General features: G+C 33.6%; 1 protein-coding gene across 2 annotated transcripts in view; it reads left to right on the forward strand.

The window, feature by feature from the left end:
• The window catches only part of LOC141454853 (uncharacterized), a 128211-nt gene extending 111077 nt beyond the window's left edge, over positions 1-17134 (forward strand). For both annotated transcript variants that reach the window (XM_074129499.1, XM_074129498.1), the window contains exons 3-7: positions 596-658; positions 5979-6363; positions 8851-8972; positions 9209-9357; positions 11280-17134. In XM_074129499.1, coding sequence (XP_073985600.1) covers positions 596-658; positions 5979-6363; positions 8851-8972; positions 9209-9357; positions 11280-11778 — 1218 coding nt within the window. In that variant the 3' untranslated portion in view covers positions 11779-17134. The remainder of the gene's footprint in view (positions 1-595; positions 659-5978; positions 6364-8850; positions 8973-9208; positions 9358-11279) is intronic.
• Positions 17135-19475: the final 2341 nt, after the last annotated feature.

Consider the following 19475-nt stretch of genomic DNA (forward strand, 5'->3'; position numbering starts at 1 on the left):
TTCATTTGCCAACTACAAAGAATTTTCCAAGAAGAAAATTAAGAAGGAGGGAAGTGTTCAAATGTGAATGTGTAACTTTTGTGAAAAATCATTTTCCAAGCAATTTCCATGGAATTTTCAGAAAACTACTGGAAAAACTTATTGTTACAGCTGCTGGCCCTTAGCTTTCTCTACGTAACGAGTGAAAACTGTCCGGACGACGGCAGTGCACTGCAAAGAAATAATTTTTTCTTTCAACTCAGACTTTTAACAAAGCTTTTGAGCACATAATAGTGCTTACCAGCTCAGGATAGGTTAGATACCGGGAACTTTAGAGACGCTAAGAGAAAGACATTGCCGTCAAAGAGACTTTAAAAAGTAAGTCAACTAAATTTGTCTCTTAATTTTTGTGACGACGTTCGTATGATCTCGTTTCTGATCAAGCCCCACTTCCGGCAGAATTCCAGCAGCAATAGTCTTTAGGAACACTAGGAGTAGTAACTTTGCAACATGTGCACCTGTATTTGTACAGGATGCAATTAACCAGTATTAATAAATATTGAATTAATTTTTCATTATTTAATATATTTGTATGCTATTTCACTGTATGTTACAGGACAAGCTGTTGTCTAAGCTGGAGGAAAATGAACCTGAGCTGGCAACGTCTCAGGAAGACGAGGTATGCGAATTTTGCCACCATTTACCGATAAGCGTTAAAGATTTTAATACTTTTATTTTGCTCTTAATAAATTTTCGAAATTTCGAGATTTTTCCGAAGATTTCCGAATTGTGGTTTCCTGTATCCAAACTAATTGATTTTTACAAATTATGAGTGACTCTTCTATCTGGAGAAAAATGTTGTAACCAAAACGGACTCAAAAATGGAAAATCGCTTAAAGCTTAAACTTTAAAATTTAATTTATATGCGGCAAGCAGACCGGAAGTTAAGCTTTTGGAGAAAACCAGCCCACCGGAAGTAGGTATCTTTACAGAAAAGATTTTTTTCAATATTTTGTTTTGTTTTTATAAAGATTTCCACGAAAGTAGCTATTTTGATTTTCTTTACCCATGGTATAATTATCACGCGTAAGTAGTTTTACGTCATTGATTCACATTTTTCCGGGAAAATTCGATTAAGCGCTTTTTCCAGGCGGCGGGTAGGTTGGGCTTTTCTCCGCTATCTTTGCAAACAAGGTAATAAATCTATTAGCACTATTAGAAATATTAATAATGAAAGAAATTTAATGGATTAGCTGAGTGGTTAGCTTACTGGATTCCTATGCAGAGATCCTGGGTTCGAATCCAGCTGCTGGTCCTTAGATTTTCTTTTCTTACAGCCCCACAGAGAACACTATCTGAATGCGGCCAGCAGTGAATTAAGAATAAAGCAACTGATGACGTCATAACCTCAGATGTTGACGCGCCTTAAATAATAATAATAATAATAGTAAATTAAAGAAAGATATTTGAACACAGCAAGCCTAAAAAAATGTTCTTATTGTTAGTGAATTTCAGAAATTTTGTTATGCAAATAGCCAAAATTTGCGCGCCATCAATATAAGTGTGATTTTACAGATAGGCCCCGGAAATTGATTTAGTTTGATTAAAGCTAAATTAGATGGGCGTGTATCGGGCCTAATCATTATTTATGTAAATTGGACTAGTTATATCCGGAATACATTGAGCTCGGCAACCAGTTGCAATCATCAGTAACAGTTTAGTGGCTGCTATTCTCTAGGACCAGGTCCACTGTCTGGGGATACCAACTTCACTAGTTAGCAACCTCATCAAGTTCCATTAAGTGGCTTTGGTTACCCTGGAATGTGGTCCCAGTAAAACTATTGGGGCACAATACGTACGAGTATATTCTAGTAGTAGAAGGAACTTGAAGCAATTTTCCACTTATGCGCCACACGAACAACTAACACACACACACGCACTTAATTTATAGCTTTTCTTTTATCAGTTTTTTGCGTTTCGAAATATTGGGTTTAAGGTAGTTCTCGGGATGAAGTTGGTATCCGCGGGAGCAAAAAAATAGGGAACTGTAGGGTTTACATTCCAGGGAAATGTTGCAAACTATGTAGTTTTGTTGTTCATTATATTTGGTGACTGATTCATAGTTTCCATAGGGTGAAAAAATAATTGCCATTTCAGTCGTGATACATTTATTTAACAAAATTGTATTTAATAAAATACTAGACAATTGGCAACACTGACTTCCACACAACCTAACCACACAGAGGCCGATCACACTCTGTCCATGAACAGACAAGACAGAAGTCACACCAACCCTGTAATGTAAAAATATTACTTTGTAAACTAGGTAAATAATTTTTGTAAATTTCGTTGTATTATACATATTCATTCCAATAGTATCATTGTTAACACACTGTAAATATGTTCCACAGCCCTGAAGATGACCTAGTCCCTAGGGGTCGAAAGCTCGGCAGAATAAATGTATCACGACTGAAAACTGGCATTTATTTCTTCACCCTATGTAGTTTGGGTTAAAATCATATGAGACCTAAAATTTCGGAGATGGAAGAAAATTTGTAAGTTGGAACGTAGAGAGTAAGAGGAAGGCGTGTGAGTGACCTTCCGTTTCCGGAACTCCGAACTGGATACAAGATCATTTTCCTGGAGAAATGTGGTGAGAATGCCATTCACAGAGAATCTATTTATTTATTTTTTTGGCTAAGAACCCATGGTTCTTTAATCGTCATGTAAACCTGGTCTCCCATGAAAACCAGTCGATTGTCATGTATGTTCGCAGTAAGACTATACTATAGGTAGCCCACCACACAGCTAATGGCTTCAACAGAAACCCTAGTAAGGAAGTAGTTTAAATGACTGCTTTGGTGGATCGCCTGTTCATTTCATTGGTTTCATCGCAGTTTCTATGGTTGCCGATTTAGAGCAGTCTATCTTCTATCTCCCCTTCTTGTAGCTGACCATCAACAAGACCTACTGGTAGCTCTTTCGTTTCAATCTACACGGAGCGTGACAAAGTTAGAAATAAGACAATTAGGTTTTCCCCAGAAGTCTAATCTGTGGTCAAGTTTCTGAATCCTAGGATAAGAGATTGGACTAAGGCGGCAAAATTCAGGGACTACAGAGGTAGTGAAAGACTTCGAAAACTACTTGGAAAGTTGTAGTTACGTGAGGTAGGGGGGAATCCCCTAAACGAAGTTCAGATTTGGAACAGGCAATCCAGACTTACCCGAAACAGGTTTTGAAAAACACTTGTGAAGGTACCTGGACACCTCCACCCCAGGACCGTCCAAGAGATCCCAGGCTATTGTAGGGTTTACTGACTGCTGCATTCACCCAATATTTACACAACAAACCTCCCCCCCCCATTCCCTTGTGGGTTTGGGGGCCGATAGAGACCGCCACGGTCGCTGCACGGCCTCCATAGTTATACCAAAAGGGCATATCAGCAGAGAGAACACTATGTTATTACAATTAATATATACATACCCTGGTAGATACCAAAATGTCAGCCCCCCCTCCACCAGCTTTGTGTGAAATGTCAATTCCGGAAATAGGGCCGCCATTTGTGGACTTAATAATTAATTCTCTTTCAAACGGCTCCCAGTAGCGGAACAGTGGTTAGGTTTTTGTTTTCTATTCCAATTATTGGAACCAATTGTTTGTGATTGTCGTTTAGTGTACGAGTGTAAACACGAGGATTGTTAATTGTGTTTGTGGCTTCCGGGGCTACTTTTTTGCCAATCTTAATTTTTATTTCATGGTGACGTAATATTATATTAGACGTAATATCAAAGATAAACACGACCGGAAGTGTAATTTACGAAATATATATCCATGATTCGTCACCTGTTACAATCTTATACACGTCTTTTGAAGCACCGCCGCTTGTAATTTCTTAAGCATTTGTTTGCACCAATCGACACGAGCATCTTTTTTGAGATTTTGTCAGATTATGTGGGATCCAACGAGAACAAACCTTTTTCACGGCTAAATGATCATGCACTGTTTTATATATGCTGGTGAAACTAATGCCTAAGGTTGCCTCAATCTCACAGTAGGTCACATGACGATCTTGCATTATTAGTTTTTGCACAGCATCAACAATGTTTTCTGACACAACAACTGTTGCCAAAAGTGGAAGTAAGTTGATCGATGCACTCCTGTCTTGATAATCCACGTCGAAAGTCGTAAGAAATCATTGCACGAAAATTTTCACGAGTTAATTCCAATTTTTTCGCTGAGACACAATTTTTCAAGTGACTGTAAACAACACAAATCTCGCTCAAATAACAAAACGTTCTGAAGAAGGTTATGGTCAAAAATGTCGAAACTTTCAAGTGGAAACGTCAGATAGCACCTGACAACACTCAGTGTTGCCAAGGCTCAAAATATAAGTAGTGCCCCTCGTATATAATATTGAAGTCAAATACTTCTAGTTTCAAAAACCAAATTGAGTCACGCCAACTGTAGTTACGTGACGTATGTGATACCAAATTCAGCGTTCATCAGCTGTTCAGATAAAGACTCGTCTAGCTTTGAAATTCTTTACAAAGAAACAAATTTTTATTTTGTCATGATTGCCAACATAATAATAATAATAGGTAATGAATTACGACTAATAGCTTAATTTAGACAGGCCGCCCCCCCCCCCCAGAGCAACAACAAAAATAATGATCGTAAACGTTTTTTTTCTTTTTAACGAATAGAAAAATTAACGGTTAATCTAGGAAAATACAATTAAGAAAGAAGTTTACCCAAATAATATTTAATAAAAGATATTAGATCGCTTTCACTTTGCGAAAGCAAAATTTTCCAATTGTTTGCAATAAATTGGGCCTCAAACCGGATACAATAGAATCACTTTCCGCCGGCAGTGATTTATTACCTTCCTTTTCAATGTTAATTTAACTGTAATTATTGAAGGAATTTGGTAAACATCAAAACATAACGGTCAGGAGGATATTAGGAGGTTTATTATTTTGAAGAATCCATTATCGGAATATAGGCGCCACGGTAGCCGAGCGGTTAAGAGGCGAGACGTGTAAAGCTGATATGTATTGTGGTACTGGGTTCGAATACCTCGGTTTTAGGCCTTGGATTTAATTTAATGGCTAATATGAGAAATTTATAGTAAAGTATGTTAGGCGATTATAGACTATACCCGCAAAGCTAAGATGTATTGCGGTACTAGTCTATATTCCCAATGGTTAATTTGAGAAATTTATAGTAAAGTATGTTAGGCGGTTATAGGCTAGACCCGCAAAGCTAAGATGTATTGCGGTACTAGTCTATATTCCCAATGGTTAATATGAGGAATTTACAGTAAAGTATGTTTGCTAGTCGCCTCCGTCCATGACACCTAATTTGGTAGTTGGACGTAAAGCCCGCCTGAAAAAATAGGCATTACTCTACTTACTTTACTTTACTTTATCGTGATATTTAAAAAATGGACCAGGAACATCCCGAAGTATTTGTAAAACATAATATAATTGATAAATATTCTTATCTCTTATCACAAAATAGGGTTTGCAATGTACTGATTTTCATATTAATGAATCAATTTCTTTGTCAACATTGTAGCGAGTTGTAAACTCGATTGTATAAATTAGTTATTCATGTGTAAACTATCATACATTTTTAAAAAAAAATGATTTAAGGCGTGCCAACATCTAAGGTTATTGGCGCCCGGAGCTTTTTCCAGTGTACTGCCGGCCTCCGGACAATGTTCTCTCGTTACAGTCAACACTGTCCATCACCGGACAGTGAGAGCTGTAAGAAGCTCCTAGGAAGAGAAAATCTAAGGGACAGCAGCTGGATTCGAACCACGCAGTACCTCCGCGTCGGAATCCATTACGCTAACCGCATAGCTAATCCCTTCCCTCATACATTTTCTTGAAATTAGATTTCCTCGTCAAAACTTTCATTCCTTTTCATGAAAATGTTTTTTCCCTTACCAAAAAAAAAAAATTGTTAACTACTTTTTAAACTTTTATATTTTCCAGTGCGTCATCTGTGTGAATGCAAAAGCCACAATGCAAACATCACCATGCGGCCATCGAGTTGTCTGCCGGAAATGTTTCGTCAAAACGATACAGATGGCCGTCTCACAACGTCTTCTACCATTACGTTGTGTAATTTGTCGTGCAAAAATTTTACGACTAAAACAAAGCGGAAATAATACAGCGTTGCCAAATTCCAGCTCGTCCTGGTCGATGCCACCATCTTCATCTCATCACCATCACCACCAACACCAACATCATCATCATACTAGCAGTAATCATCATAAATCTACATGGATGGTGTCTTCGGCATCGCACTATTCAATGGGTCCCGTCCCAAACTCAGAGTCACTATATTCTATGGCGTCCGGCTCGTCTTCCATCTCAGGTAATTGATTTTTTTTTATTGTTTTACAATCAATCAATCGTTAGCATCAAGCGGTTGATTGCTAAATCTAAGCAATTTTCGAGAAAAATGATATTAAATTGTGAAAAGTGATTGTTTGGAAAAATTTTCTTCCTACCAAAAATTTTGGTTCTATATTTTGTTAATATTTCATAATAAAATGTAACTCCACTCCCATTCAATGTACAGCGACGAGACCCCACCGCAATACATCTTAGCTTTGCGGGTCTAGTCTATAACCGCCTAACCTACTTTACTATAAATTTCTCATATTAAACCATTGGGAATATAGACTAGTACCGCAATACATCTTAGCTGTACGGGTCTAGCCTATAACCGCCTAACATACTTTACTATAAATTTCTCATATTAAACCATTGGGAATATAGACTAGTACCGCAATACATCTTAGCTTTGCGGGTCTAGCCTCTAACCGCCTAACATACTTTGATATAAATTTCTCATATTAACCATTGGGAATATAGACTAGTACCGCAATACATCTTAGCTGTACGGGTCTAGCCTATAACCGCCTAACATACTTTACTATAAATTTCTCATATTAAACCATTGGGAATATAGACTAATACCGCAATACATCTTAGCTTTGCGGGTCTAGCCTCTAACCGCCTAACATACTTTGATATAAATTCCTCATATTAACCAGTGGGAATATAGACTAGTACCGCAATACATCTTAGCTTTGCGGGTCTAGCCTCTAACCGCCTAACATACTTTGATATAAATTTCTCATATTAAACCATTGGGAATATAGACTAATACCGCAATACATCTTAGCTTTGCGGGTCTAGCCTCTAACCGCCTAACATACTTTGATATAAATTCCTCATATTAACCAGTGGGAATATAGACTAGTACCGCAATACATCTTAGCTTTGCGGGTCTAGCCTCTAACCGCCTAACATACTTTGATATAAATTCCTCATATTAACCAGTGGGAATATAGATTAGTACCGCAATACATCTTAGCTTTGCGGGTCTAGCCTCTAACCGCCTAACATACTTTGATATAAATTCCTCATATTAACCAGTGGGAATACAGACTAGTACCGCAATACACCTTAGCTTTGCGGGTCTCGCCTCTTACCACTCGGCTACCGTCTACAATTATTTTATGATTTTAAACATTTATTAAAATAATTTTACATTGTGTAACCAATAGTTTTATGAAAAATATCTTAATGTTAAAAATTTAAATACCTTAATATTTATTAAATAATAAGTAAAGTAACTACAGTATTGCTTCTTAATTAATGATCTTTGCAAGGTTCCGCTATATTGGGTTCGAAATTGTTTTTCCTTCGACCCCCTGGCTCACAGATCGACCCCTACTTTTGTTAATTAGACCCTTGGGGGTCTATATAGACCACTTTGGCGATCTCTAGATTAGAATAAAAAAATTTGAAACAATGAACCACATACGATGGATCGATATGTTTCTTGGATAGAATCAGCCGACCTGATATTGATTATTATTTTGTCATAATATTTTAAGCTTTTTTTTCCGTTCTTTCTAGTCGAAATAACTATAATATTAATAGACTATTTATCCTAGATCAAAAGCAGGCAGCCTATTTGTTTAACCATAGTAAAAATAGATAGTTTTATAGATTTTTATTACTATATTTTTGTATCGAAAAGGGGGTCAAGTTTAATTGAATCTAAGAAATCTTGATGATAAATGAAATATTGCAAATATGTTTAAACATTAAATTTAAATACTCATGAAGAATTTAGCCGAGTAATTATTTTCCTAATACAGGAAATTAGACTAGACGATTGTTCAAAAATCTGGGCGACCCTATGGGTATCTCCAGCTAACACATACAGCAGTTATGCTTTGTTTACCTTTTTATTTCTGCAGAGACGTATAAAAAAAAGGCTGCATGCTGAGAGTTGTTGTTGCTGCATTCTACGTGCACATTTCCTGTGCAAACTCCTAGGAGAAAAGTGGCTTACCTCTAACGTGCCATATTGCTTGATTTTAAAGTTTTACCACCACCACCACAACGGAAAAATAATTAGAATCAAATCAGAGACTAAAATCTATAAAATTTGATGAAAAAACAAAAAAAAACGGCATTCCGGAAGTGTCACTTTGCTGGACAATTTTTTTTTTTTTTTTTTTGTTCAACATTTTGAGATTTTTCTTGGAACATACCAATTGTAGATCTATACGTACATATTTCTGCACACTATTGTGGAAACTTTGTGAATTAGAACTTTGTGAATAGAGACGTAATACAAAGACGTATGAATTCACTGGATTTACCCCCTCCCCTCCTCACAACCCAGTATTTTATTAAAATTAATATCACTTAGACCAATCGCCATGTCGTTCAGCAAACCCAGCTGCAGAACCGTTATCTATTTGATATTTGTTTTATTGCTAAAAAAAAATTTTCTATCTCACTCACTCACTCATCCTCTCTCTCTCTTCCTGTTTAGGAGTGTCATCCTCTTCTGGGAGTTCTACAGGTAGCGGTTGCAGCGCTAAGTATGGCGCAAACAGGAACTATCCCCGACAGCCTACTGGATCTCTTCGTAAATCCCAAACACATTCTATGAAGGTCAGTGGTAATGTACGAGTTATTTCAGAGAGTCTATTCAGAGCCGGAAGGCGTATCAGTATATTTTATTGAGTAATTTTATCTCCATCACAGTAAATATTTTATAAGCATTTTTAATTTACGAAAATTCGTCTAAAAAGTTATTTTTTTGGTCATCCTGAAAGACCATCTTAAGTTTAGTTTCTGCTTAGTGATACCAAATTGTTTAAATGCTTTTCCTCTCTCACTTTGAACAGTACCACCTGCAAGAGTACAAGGAACCAGTAAGATCGAGCGTGGGTGCTGGCAGGGAAGGCAATGATAAAGGTCCCAGACTGCCGCCAATACAGGAGTTCCAACGGGAATTCCGTCTTGGCAAGGAGAGATCAGCATCCACCAGGATCAGGTGAGTGTTTCTAGTATCTAGATTCAAGGAGGTAACCACTAAGGTAGTTCCTGATTCCTGGTGTCTGACTGGGGAGTAATTCCTGTCGAGATACAAATTTCCAGCTCTCTTTTAATCTTATAACCAAGGATCTCTCCTTTTTTTCCATCAAATTTACCTGTTCCGCTAGTGACATCAGCTACAATCAAATAGTATAACATTCTATAACTGCTAAGGTGATATCACTCAGTTGTTGACACTCCACCCACTATTTCAGTCAACGCTAGTCAAACCTAATTCACTTTTAGCACATTGCAAGAGTACGCGAAGCCATTGACGCCTCAGTCATCGAAAGGGGATTATCTGTTGGATTAAAGGATTCTGCACCAATGATTGAAAAAGAATTATGAGTTTACCGTTTACATAGTCTGTATCCAAGACCTGCAAAGGTAATATGCATTATGGTACTGGGTTTGATTCCCGGTCTTAGGCCTTGGATTTTATTTAATGGTTAATAAAAGAAGTTTACAGTAAAGTATGTTAGGCGGTTGTAGGCTAGATCAGCAAAGCTAAGATGTATTGCGGTACTAGTCTATATTCCCTATGGTTTATATGAGGAATTTATAGTAAAGTATGTTAGGCGGTTATAGGCTAGACCCGCAAAGCTAAGATTTATTGCGGTACTAGTCTATATTCCCAATGGTTAATATGAGAGATTTATAGTAAAGATGTTTGCTAGTCGCCTTCGTCCATAACACCTGATTGGTAGTTGGACGTAAAGCCCACCTGGAAAAATAGGCAATTACTAAATGGAGTCAGCAGTCCTGACAGGAAGCTTTTAAACAGTCAACCGGAAGTTCCCTTTCCTGAAATAGTTTTACCCAGTTTTTGCTGATTATCCTTCCGCTCCTGCAGTTTCCTTTAATCTGTTGTGTGATATTATCTCAGAAAATTTGATTAAGAGCGTTTTGCAACAAAGAAAGTGTTTGGGTGTCGGGGCGTGATAGGGTTCCGTGCGGAACCTTACTATTTCCGCACCCTGTTTAAAGAAGGTAGGCCCAATGGGGATTGGAGGGTCCTTAAATACAGAGAAAATGACCACAATTACCACTTAGCACTTATAATTATAATTGAAGTTAAATTATAAGGTTGGAATGGATGCCCAAAACATAAAAATGTGAAAATAATTATTTTATGGAATAAAAAGTAAAGTAAAAAAGTCTAAATACCGATTTGATGCTGGTGAGAATCGAACCTGCGGTGTGAAGCGTTAGTGTCAGCAGTCGCTCACGCTACCATTAGGCTAAGCCGCTGGCTATATAAGGTGTGCTTCTCTACGGACGATAATCGTAGGTATGCGCCTGCTGGACGCCGGAACTGCTCACGTACATGTACGAGGCGTTATCGTAGGCGGAAACGTTCGAGCCTTCCACTACCGCACTTGCACTCACTATTTTGTTCTTGATTTGCAAATTAATAACAAAGACGTTGTACTTGCACAAATATAATTATAACCGTTGTAATTGTACAAGTATAATCATAAACGTTGTAATTGTACAAAACGTAAGTATAAGACAATGCAAAGAAATTGAGCAAGGGATAGGCGAGGTAAACAATACTCCGACTAAGCCCTGATGTCTGCTCGTATGTGGCTGGCACCGTACTACTGCTGAGTACTGACTCTTGTTGCTGGGCACAGCAACAAGGTGCAAAGTTTAACTTTTTTGTTTGCTGTTAGGCAGCAAACAGCATAGACTGTAGCCCTTCTAGAATTTATTTTAATATTTTAAATTATAATTTAACTTCGGGTACAGTACACTGCAAAACTTATAATGTGGCCTGAACATTGGGCTTTTCCCGAAAATGAGGTTTTCACTATTATTTAGAGATATTAATATAAATATGAATAATTAATAAGATTTCTTTTCTTTTTTATTTTCCAGGTGTGCTCAAAAAATAGTTACCCAACTGGAAATAACTCCAGTGATAAACGCTGGCAATAATAATATTAATAAACAAACCACTGATAACCCCTTCTTTCGTGCAAAATCGGCCGAACAAGAACGAACAAAAACTCAAACGACAAAACATAATAAACTGTTGATGACAAAAGATGACAAAAGACGGAATACAGACACTGATAAGTTGGACAATAATAATTTGAAACAAGTAATAAAGAATAGTAGTAATAATAATAATAGTAATAAAAATAATAATAGTAATAAAAACGATGAGATTACTGTGTGTAATAATAAGAAAGTAGAAGAAATCAATAATAAGGAATCGAAAAAAGTAGATAAAGGGAAAGCTGACAAGAAGGAGAAAAACAAGGAGAAAGAGCTTTCAAAAGCTGAGAAAAAGGAGCAGAAGAAAGAGGCCAAAGCGGAGAAGAAAAATGCCAAAAAAGAAGCTAAAAACGATAAAAAGGATAAAAAAGATTAATTTAAATAACAATATTAATAAATTAAAGTAGGTATAAATAATTGTACTACTGAACAATAAGTTAGGGGGAAATGAAAAAATGGGAAATTTATAAATATGTATAAAAAGAAAACTATTTACTTTGGATTAGTTTATTTAAATTACCTATTTTATTATATCCACACATGCGCAGTCTGTTGTGATAATAATCTTTAGATTATGATAAAAAATGTGCACCGGATTTTTGTATATTTTTTATTGGATTTGTTTACATAAGTTGAAGTGTTGACAATGGAAATACAGGAAACCAAGGAGTGACTGGCTACGTTAAGAAGGTGGAAGTTATGAACAGAAAATAGGGATAGAATGTGTAAAAATGGAGTGTGGAAAGCGCGAGAAAGAAGGGAGGAACTGAAAGCAGTGGAGAGGATGTCTCAGTGTAGGCTCCTGGAAAAGAAAAGAAACTTTTGTACGGAAAACCAGCAGGATACGAGAACGGTGGTTGGACAATCTAGAGGGAGCCCAGGAATTGAAGAAACCATTGCGCAGAGGAGAAGAACAAGAACTAAGAAGTGGATAAACCAGTGGATGACGCAGGGTCAGTTGAGTTAAAGATGGTAAAACTCATAAGCTGAAAAATTCTTGAGAAAAATCATCAAAAAAATGTAATTTAAATTCTAAGCTTTTCCTGTTATTACTAAGAATAACTTCAAATTTTCATTTTTAACAACATGGCTGAACGAAGCAACTATTCTTAGACTTCAGTCTCAGATTAGTTTTATTCTTTTATTTATTTTTTAAACACTCACTTTAAACAATTTAAGAAACAGTAAATTATTTTAAAAATTAAAATATTAATAATAAATTTTAGAATTAAAATTGAAAAAAAAAAACAAAAAAGTCTTCCATTGATTTCAATTGCCATAATATTTAAAATTAATTAGTAATTAAAAAATAATTAATTAAAGTACATAAAGTTTTATAATTTCATCTTTTAAAAATGCCAACTTTTTTTTTAATATACAATAAGCTTACATATAATATAAAAAAAATTACTAATAATTGTACATATAAAATTTCATTATTTGTTGTTTTTGTAAACATATACAATTGTATATAAAAAAAAGATACGTTCAAAATATCTGTGTGGATATAATAATTGTGTGTATTTAGATAGTGTAGAATACAAATAAAAGGAAACTATATTATTTATAATATATTATATACAAATTAATGTTCCTTGTTTTCAAAAATAAAAATAAAAACATAAAAAATGTAAAAAAAAAAAAAAAATGTTACAATGTTTGTTACATAGTCTATTTTTTGTAGTCGAATTGATTAATAAGATAATGGAGGCAAATTTAAAAAAAAATTATTACAATTATAACTACTTATAATAAATTATTGTCTCATTAAAAAAAAAATAGTAATAAAAAATAGTAATAATAATAGTAATTACATATCTAATTAATTATACTAAAAAAAAAAAATTAAATTAAAATTTGTAACCACTTATGTATACAAAAAAAAAAAGTATAAAAAGTATTGTTAATACTAATAACTGGAAAAACTGAGTTTTTCCTAATAATGAAATAAAGAATTCAGGTAGTTCAGTGAGTCAGATTGAACGAATCAGAGAATCTGATTCATACTTTAAATTAAACAAAATCCAAGGTCTTGCCCGTGTAGTCTAGTAACGCAATACAGCTTAGCATTGCGGGTTGTGGCTAGTCGCTCAGTTATCGGGCGCCTTGCATTGTCTGTTCGCTAATTTTGTTTTTTAATTTTAATTTTTAATTAATTTTGTTTTTTAATTTTAATTTTTAATTAATTTTGTTTTTTAATTTTAATTTTTAATTAATTTTGTTTTTTAATTTTAATTTTTAATTAATTTTGTTTTTTAATTTTAATTTTTAATTAATTTTGTTTTTTAATTTTAATTTTTAATTAATTTTGTTTTTTAATTTTAATTTTTAATTAATTTAGAACTTTATCCTAAACTTCATTAAAGCAGAACATGTTAAATGAAACATTAAAAATCTTCTCTATCAGATATGCACCTGAAATACCTGTATTTTTTATTTCGGAATTAATGCATTCCCAAAAAAAATTAATCTACATAATAATTAAAAACAATAAGCAATTATTCCATATATATTATTTTATTATTATTTATTTAGTACCAAAACAATTTCATTAACGAAAAACAAAGACAAAACTGTTAAGGATTATGATACTAATTTAGATTACAAAACAAAAAAAAGTAATAATTTGTAATTCGGTCAATTAATTATTTACTAGAGATATATTTGTGTAATTGTACTTTAGATATTTTACAGTATTACAAATTTTGAGGCTTATTTATTTTTTATTCTTTGTAGTATTTGTAGTATATTTGTACATATTGTAAATATTGCCTTAAATTGCTCGTAATTTGTGTTTAATCCAATTCATTACCAATGTTTTACTGGGGAATATTTAAATCATTCTATTATAGCATTCTATTTACAAAGCTTTCTAAGTAACTGGTTGGGAATTTGGCCATTTGTTTACAGTAAAAGTAGTGACGATTGGCTGGGGCCATGACGTAGCAGGTTTTTTTTGTATGAGAAAGTATGATGTTCCAGATGGAAGGTTATGATATTAATCTTTGGTAACCTTCCATCTTCCATAATTTAACTGTACTCTCTTCCTTAGTTCCTGTTGGAGAACTCAGTGGTGTCCGAAACGTTCGTGTAACTCCTTGGCACCAATCAACTATTAGAACTTCTGGATTTTTTTCTTCTTTTTTTTCCAGCTCTGATTGGCTGAAATTTCTATTTGGTTGAATCACAACTGTTTAAGCCTTGATACCGTTGGTCGGTCGGTAGTTTTAGATTTGTGAACTGAACAGCTTGAAAGAACTATGAGCTACAAATCCATTATGGATTTCTGTGGCTCTAGTGGTGTGGCCATGGTTATCTCCGTGCAGAGATCATGAAAGAACAAGCTGGGAGATCCATTTGACCCACTAGAAGATACAGTCCAGCATCTCTGTTCATCTGCAAATTTCTCATCATTAGACCTAGACCCCACTGCCTAAATATTGGAATGATCTAAATCAGGTTCCAAAAAAGTACATTGGAAAATAAACTATAAAATTCTATTATTTATTTTTTTGTAATTTAGATAATTCCTAAATAATACATAAAATATACATTTAATACAAAAAAAAAAATACCTAAAAATTAAAAGTATGATTTGTACTTTGAACTGAGATTTTTACATGTATATATACATAAAAGATTGATTGAATTTACATTATTAAAATAATTAAATTGCTTTCAGGTTTTTTGTTTTGGTTTTTTACTCAATGTAACCGGGAAATTTTGTATAAAAACATTGGCTAGGGTGGCTGACCTGAGTCCTAATGTTGTTTATAAAATCTAATGTTTATATAAAAAGCAAATTACCAAAATAATGGCTAGCTGTAACTTTATTGTTAACTAATAATCAAAAAAAAGTAAATACTATTTCTAACATAATATTAACATAATTTCAAATATTTTAAAAATAAATAAAATGTATGTATACATAAAAATCAAACAGAAATATATATATACTCTTCCTTTGTATTAGGGTTAGCAGTGTTTAAAATTTGTATTTTAACAGAAAACATGTATTAAAAAGTAAATAATAAGTAAATGGTTTTAATGAATGAATCATTTAAAACCAAAAAGAAAAAAAAGTTATAAGTTCTTCCAGACTTCTTTTAAGTTCATTAAGTTGAATGAAAAAATAAATAAATACGTAACGTAATAAAAATTTAAAAAAATCAGCTGATTTTATTGTAATAGAAACAGCTGATTACTAAGTTGATGGAAGTGATTTCTAGGTTATAGTATAATTTCTGTCTTACAAAATGGTTTGATAAAATTTGGCGACAAAAGAGTAGTCTGTCAATTGGTAAGTTTAAGTGACACCTAAATTTTGAACGAACCCTAATTTGTCGCGACAAACTGGTACAAGTTTTCCGTGGAAATATACAGGGTGAACCAGTAAGTCAATGTCCATAGGCCAACTGTGTGTGGTACATCTAAAGTGGAGTTCAATGATGTATTGGACAACTTCATATTTTCCACTGTTCTTGAGTGACGTCACTTTAAATTTTTTTTTTCTAAAATCATTACTTTTTTTCAAATAAAAATGCTTATTACTCAGAAAGTTTTAGTCCGAACTCGATTCTGATGACACGGTTAGAGAGACAGATAAATTTTCTAAAAATTTATACCATTTCGAAGCATAAGTTATTCTCCAAACAGCCTCAATCTTCCTCCTGGATACTGGAAAAATAAAAGTAATCGAAATTTTTTGAAGAAAACTCATTAAGCCCTTACGTGATCATTATCAGACCTAGGTGCTGGCCACTTTTTATAAAAGTTTCCTTGTCTAATGGGCTTTCAAACGGTATATCATTTTCCAGGATTCCTTTTTATCTTCGTATGAGAAATTACGTTTGTTTTACAAGAAAACGTGTTTACGAGCACTTAACAGTGTTAGTTTATCAAGTTGTTTAATTCGTTGAAAACTCTTTTAGATGGACCAGTAGTCAATTTTTAAAGTAGTTTGTCTTAAAATAAGGAAGTCAAAGGTTACAAATTGCACTTAAAAAAAAAAAAATGAATGAAAATGGCGGCAGTCTTATATAATTACGTACTGTATTTTAATATAATTCTATTCAATTTCAAACCTATCACATTTAAAATTCTTTTTGTAAAAATATCTTTACTTTAATAAATGAAATTTTCATTTGTTTCAATAAAATTGAAATATACAATTCATTTTGTACAGGCTGAAGAGCCACAAAATTTGGATAAAAGAGCCGCATGCGGCTCGCGAACCGCGGGTTTCCGACCCCTGGTCTAAGTTTACTGAAGAAGAACTTAACTAAGCAAAGCAGCTACACGTTTGTCACTGATAAAATGAGAATAAACCATTGACAGGGAAGGGATCAGCTGAGTGGTTAGCTTACTGGATTCCCACGCGGAGTTCCCCGGGTTCGAATCCAGTCTTCCTAGGTGCTTCTTTATAGCTCCCTGTCCAGGTGATGGACAGTGTTATCAGTAACGAGAGAACACTGTCCGGAGGCCGCCAGTGCACTGGAAAAAGCTTCGGGCTCCAAATAACCTCTGATGCCCTTGACGTTCCTCAAAAATCATCAAAATAAAATAAACAAAATAATTGAGAATTAAGACAGAATTTACTATTTAACCATTTTAAATTAATTAATACAAAAACTTTTAAACTTTAAAGGTAAAAAAAAATATTTAAAAAAGTAGATACTATTTAGAAAAGATAATTTACTTTGATTGGAGTCTTCCAGGTAGAATAATTTCTGGAGTAAAGGGAATTAAAAAATGTAGAATTCTTTTATTTCAATTGACGTAAAAATAAATAATAAAAATAATAATTGAGTTTAAAGCTAAAAAGAATCTAAATACAAAATTGTACTCGCTTCAATTAATTATTACATTTTTTTAAAAATAACTAACATATTAATTCAATTATTTCGTAAATTTAACTTAATGTTTATAACAGGAAGTGGGCGTGATCGTATTGAACTTGGGAAATTTAAATTTTCATCATCATGGGAGGAAAATAAATACATGGAAAATGTTGTTATTATGACGTCAGTGGTCAATCAAATAATTGGCTTAAATTATTGGTGAGAGAGCCAATCAAAGATTGTAGAAATGTTAAAAATCTTATCGATAGAAGAAAACGGGACAAATCATTCTTGAGGTTTAAAGCAAATGTAATGGCCTCTCCCCCCCCACAAAATAAAGACACACATTAAGACTATAATTTACCCCCAATTAAAGTCTGTAAAACTAGAAATTTTTGTAAACACACTACATGGGCGGAAGTGCGCCACGAAGTCACATCCTCAGTAGCTACTTCCTTTTTGTTTGCATTTAGGACCCCCCCCCTTTCAAATAAAAATTTATAAATCTCATACAAATTTCCCAATTTCCAAATATACAGGGGGGTGTTCCATTTTAAGACCGGCTCAAATGCATTTCATGCTTAAACGGTTAATCTGAGCAAAAAAAAAAGTGGTAGAGGAAAAATTTTGTTGCCCGACGCCTCTAGTTTCAGAATATGCCTCTTCAGATACAGAGAACAGTTGATAACCTCCAGGCTAATCTGGCTTCGCGAGCCAGAGGAGGCGCACCTTTGAAGGCACAGTACATGCTTCACAAGTTGAGTAAAGTGCATTATTTTGCTAAATTAAGGAATAAGTTTGATCCTTTACATGAAAGATATTGATCACTTAAATATGTGGCAGGAGGTTTCCTATTTTTTTGGTAATTAAACGCAACTCTCCCAAAATTACCAAATAATTATTAAACCTCCTTGTTTATAACAGATGTAAAATTAATTTTTAGCCATTTTCTGTATGCTTGAGAACATCTAAAGCTCTTAACATTTGATTTTTCTTAGGAAAAATCACTCGGAAAACTGACTTATTTCCCGATATTAAGAAAAAAAAATACTAGCTTTACTGCCTTGGCAATATTTTTAGTAGAAAGGGGATGAAAAAATACATAAAAAATGACCCATCACGTGCTCTTCTTTCTCTTTGATAACAAGTTAAAAAAATTGAAATATGGTTTAATAAATATCCAGATTTTTGAAATGACCTAGCACCTTCAATTTTGAAAATATCGAATTGCGATTTCCGGTTTCTTTCATAACTTTTTTATGCTCTTTAAAACTGTGTACATGAAAATGGGGCTCAACTGAGGAACCCTCACTTTTGGGACGCGCGTCTGCCGCGTACGCAGGCAGGAATCACAAAATCAAGTCACATATTCTGAAACTTGAGGTGATGGGCAACCAATTTTTCCTCTACCATTTTTTTGCTCAGATTAACCGTTTTAGCATGAAATGTGTTTGAGCCGTCTTAAAATGGGACACCCTGTATAATATAAATATATAAAAATGCATGAGAAAAAAGAATGTGGTAATATTATAATTGATTTTTATTTATTATATAGTTTTTAATAAATTTATCAACGACTGCCATTTTTTTGTATATTTGTTTTAAATTTCAATTTTGTATTTACGTTGTAAATAATTGTATAATCTTTCTTTCGAAAGATAAAAGCTTATTTTTGTACAGTAGAAAGTAAAATTTAAAAAATAGTGCAGATTTACAACTAAACATTTTGCAAAAATATTTGTAAAGACTTTTTTTTTATTCTATTGTTTATTTTGATTTTAATTTCGTCTTTATGAAAGAATATTTATTTATTAATTTTTTGTAATAATTACTTTGTAAAGAGAATTTATAATAAATTAGGAAATGTCAAAGGAAAATAGTGTGTTCTTTTTTTCTGTGAGAAAAAGAAAAGTTATGAATAAAAATAAAGGGCATTTTTTGGGGGGGATAAATTTATTAATTAATTTATTTTTGAGATTTCACGATTCAATCTAATTTATAATTTTCCAGCAGAAACACAGTTTTTCACTTATAAATAAATGAATTTGAGACTGAGACTGAATTTGAAGATTTAATCAAGATTTTCCTAGGAATTGGGTTCAACGATTTTTTTTTTGCATCCCAAATACTAATCATTCCTTAAATACCAGTTAAGCGGTGAAATTTAGTTTTTTTAAACCCCCACCCCACCTCACAGTGTGCGGAATTAAAATCACGACAATGACGTGTGATA

The sequence above is a fragment of the Rhodnius prolixus genome, unplaced genomic scaffold (genome assembly GCF_049639745.1).
Source record: "Rhodnius prolixus isolate KJV_2025 unplaced genomic scaffold, Rpr scaffold_15, whole genome shotgun sequence".
Lineage (NCBI taxonomy): Eukaryota > Metazoa > Arthropoda > Insecta > Hemiptera > Reduviidae > Rhodnius > Rhodnius prolixus.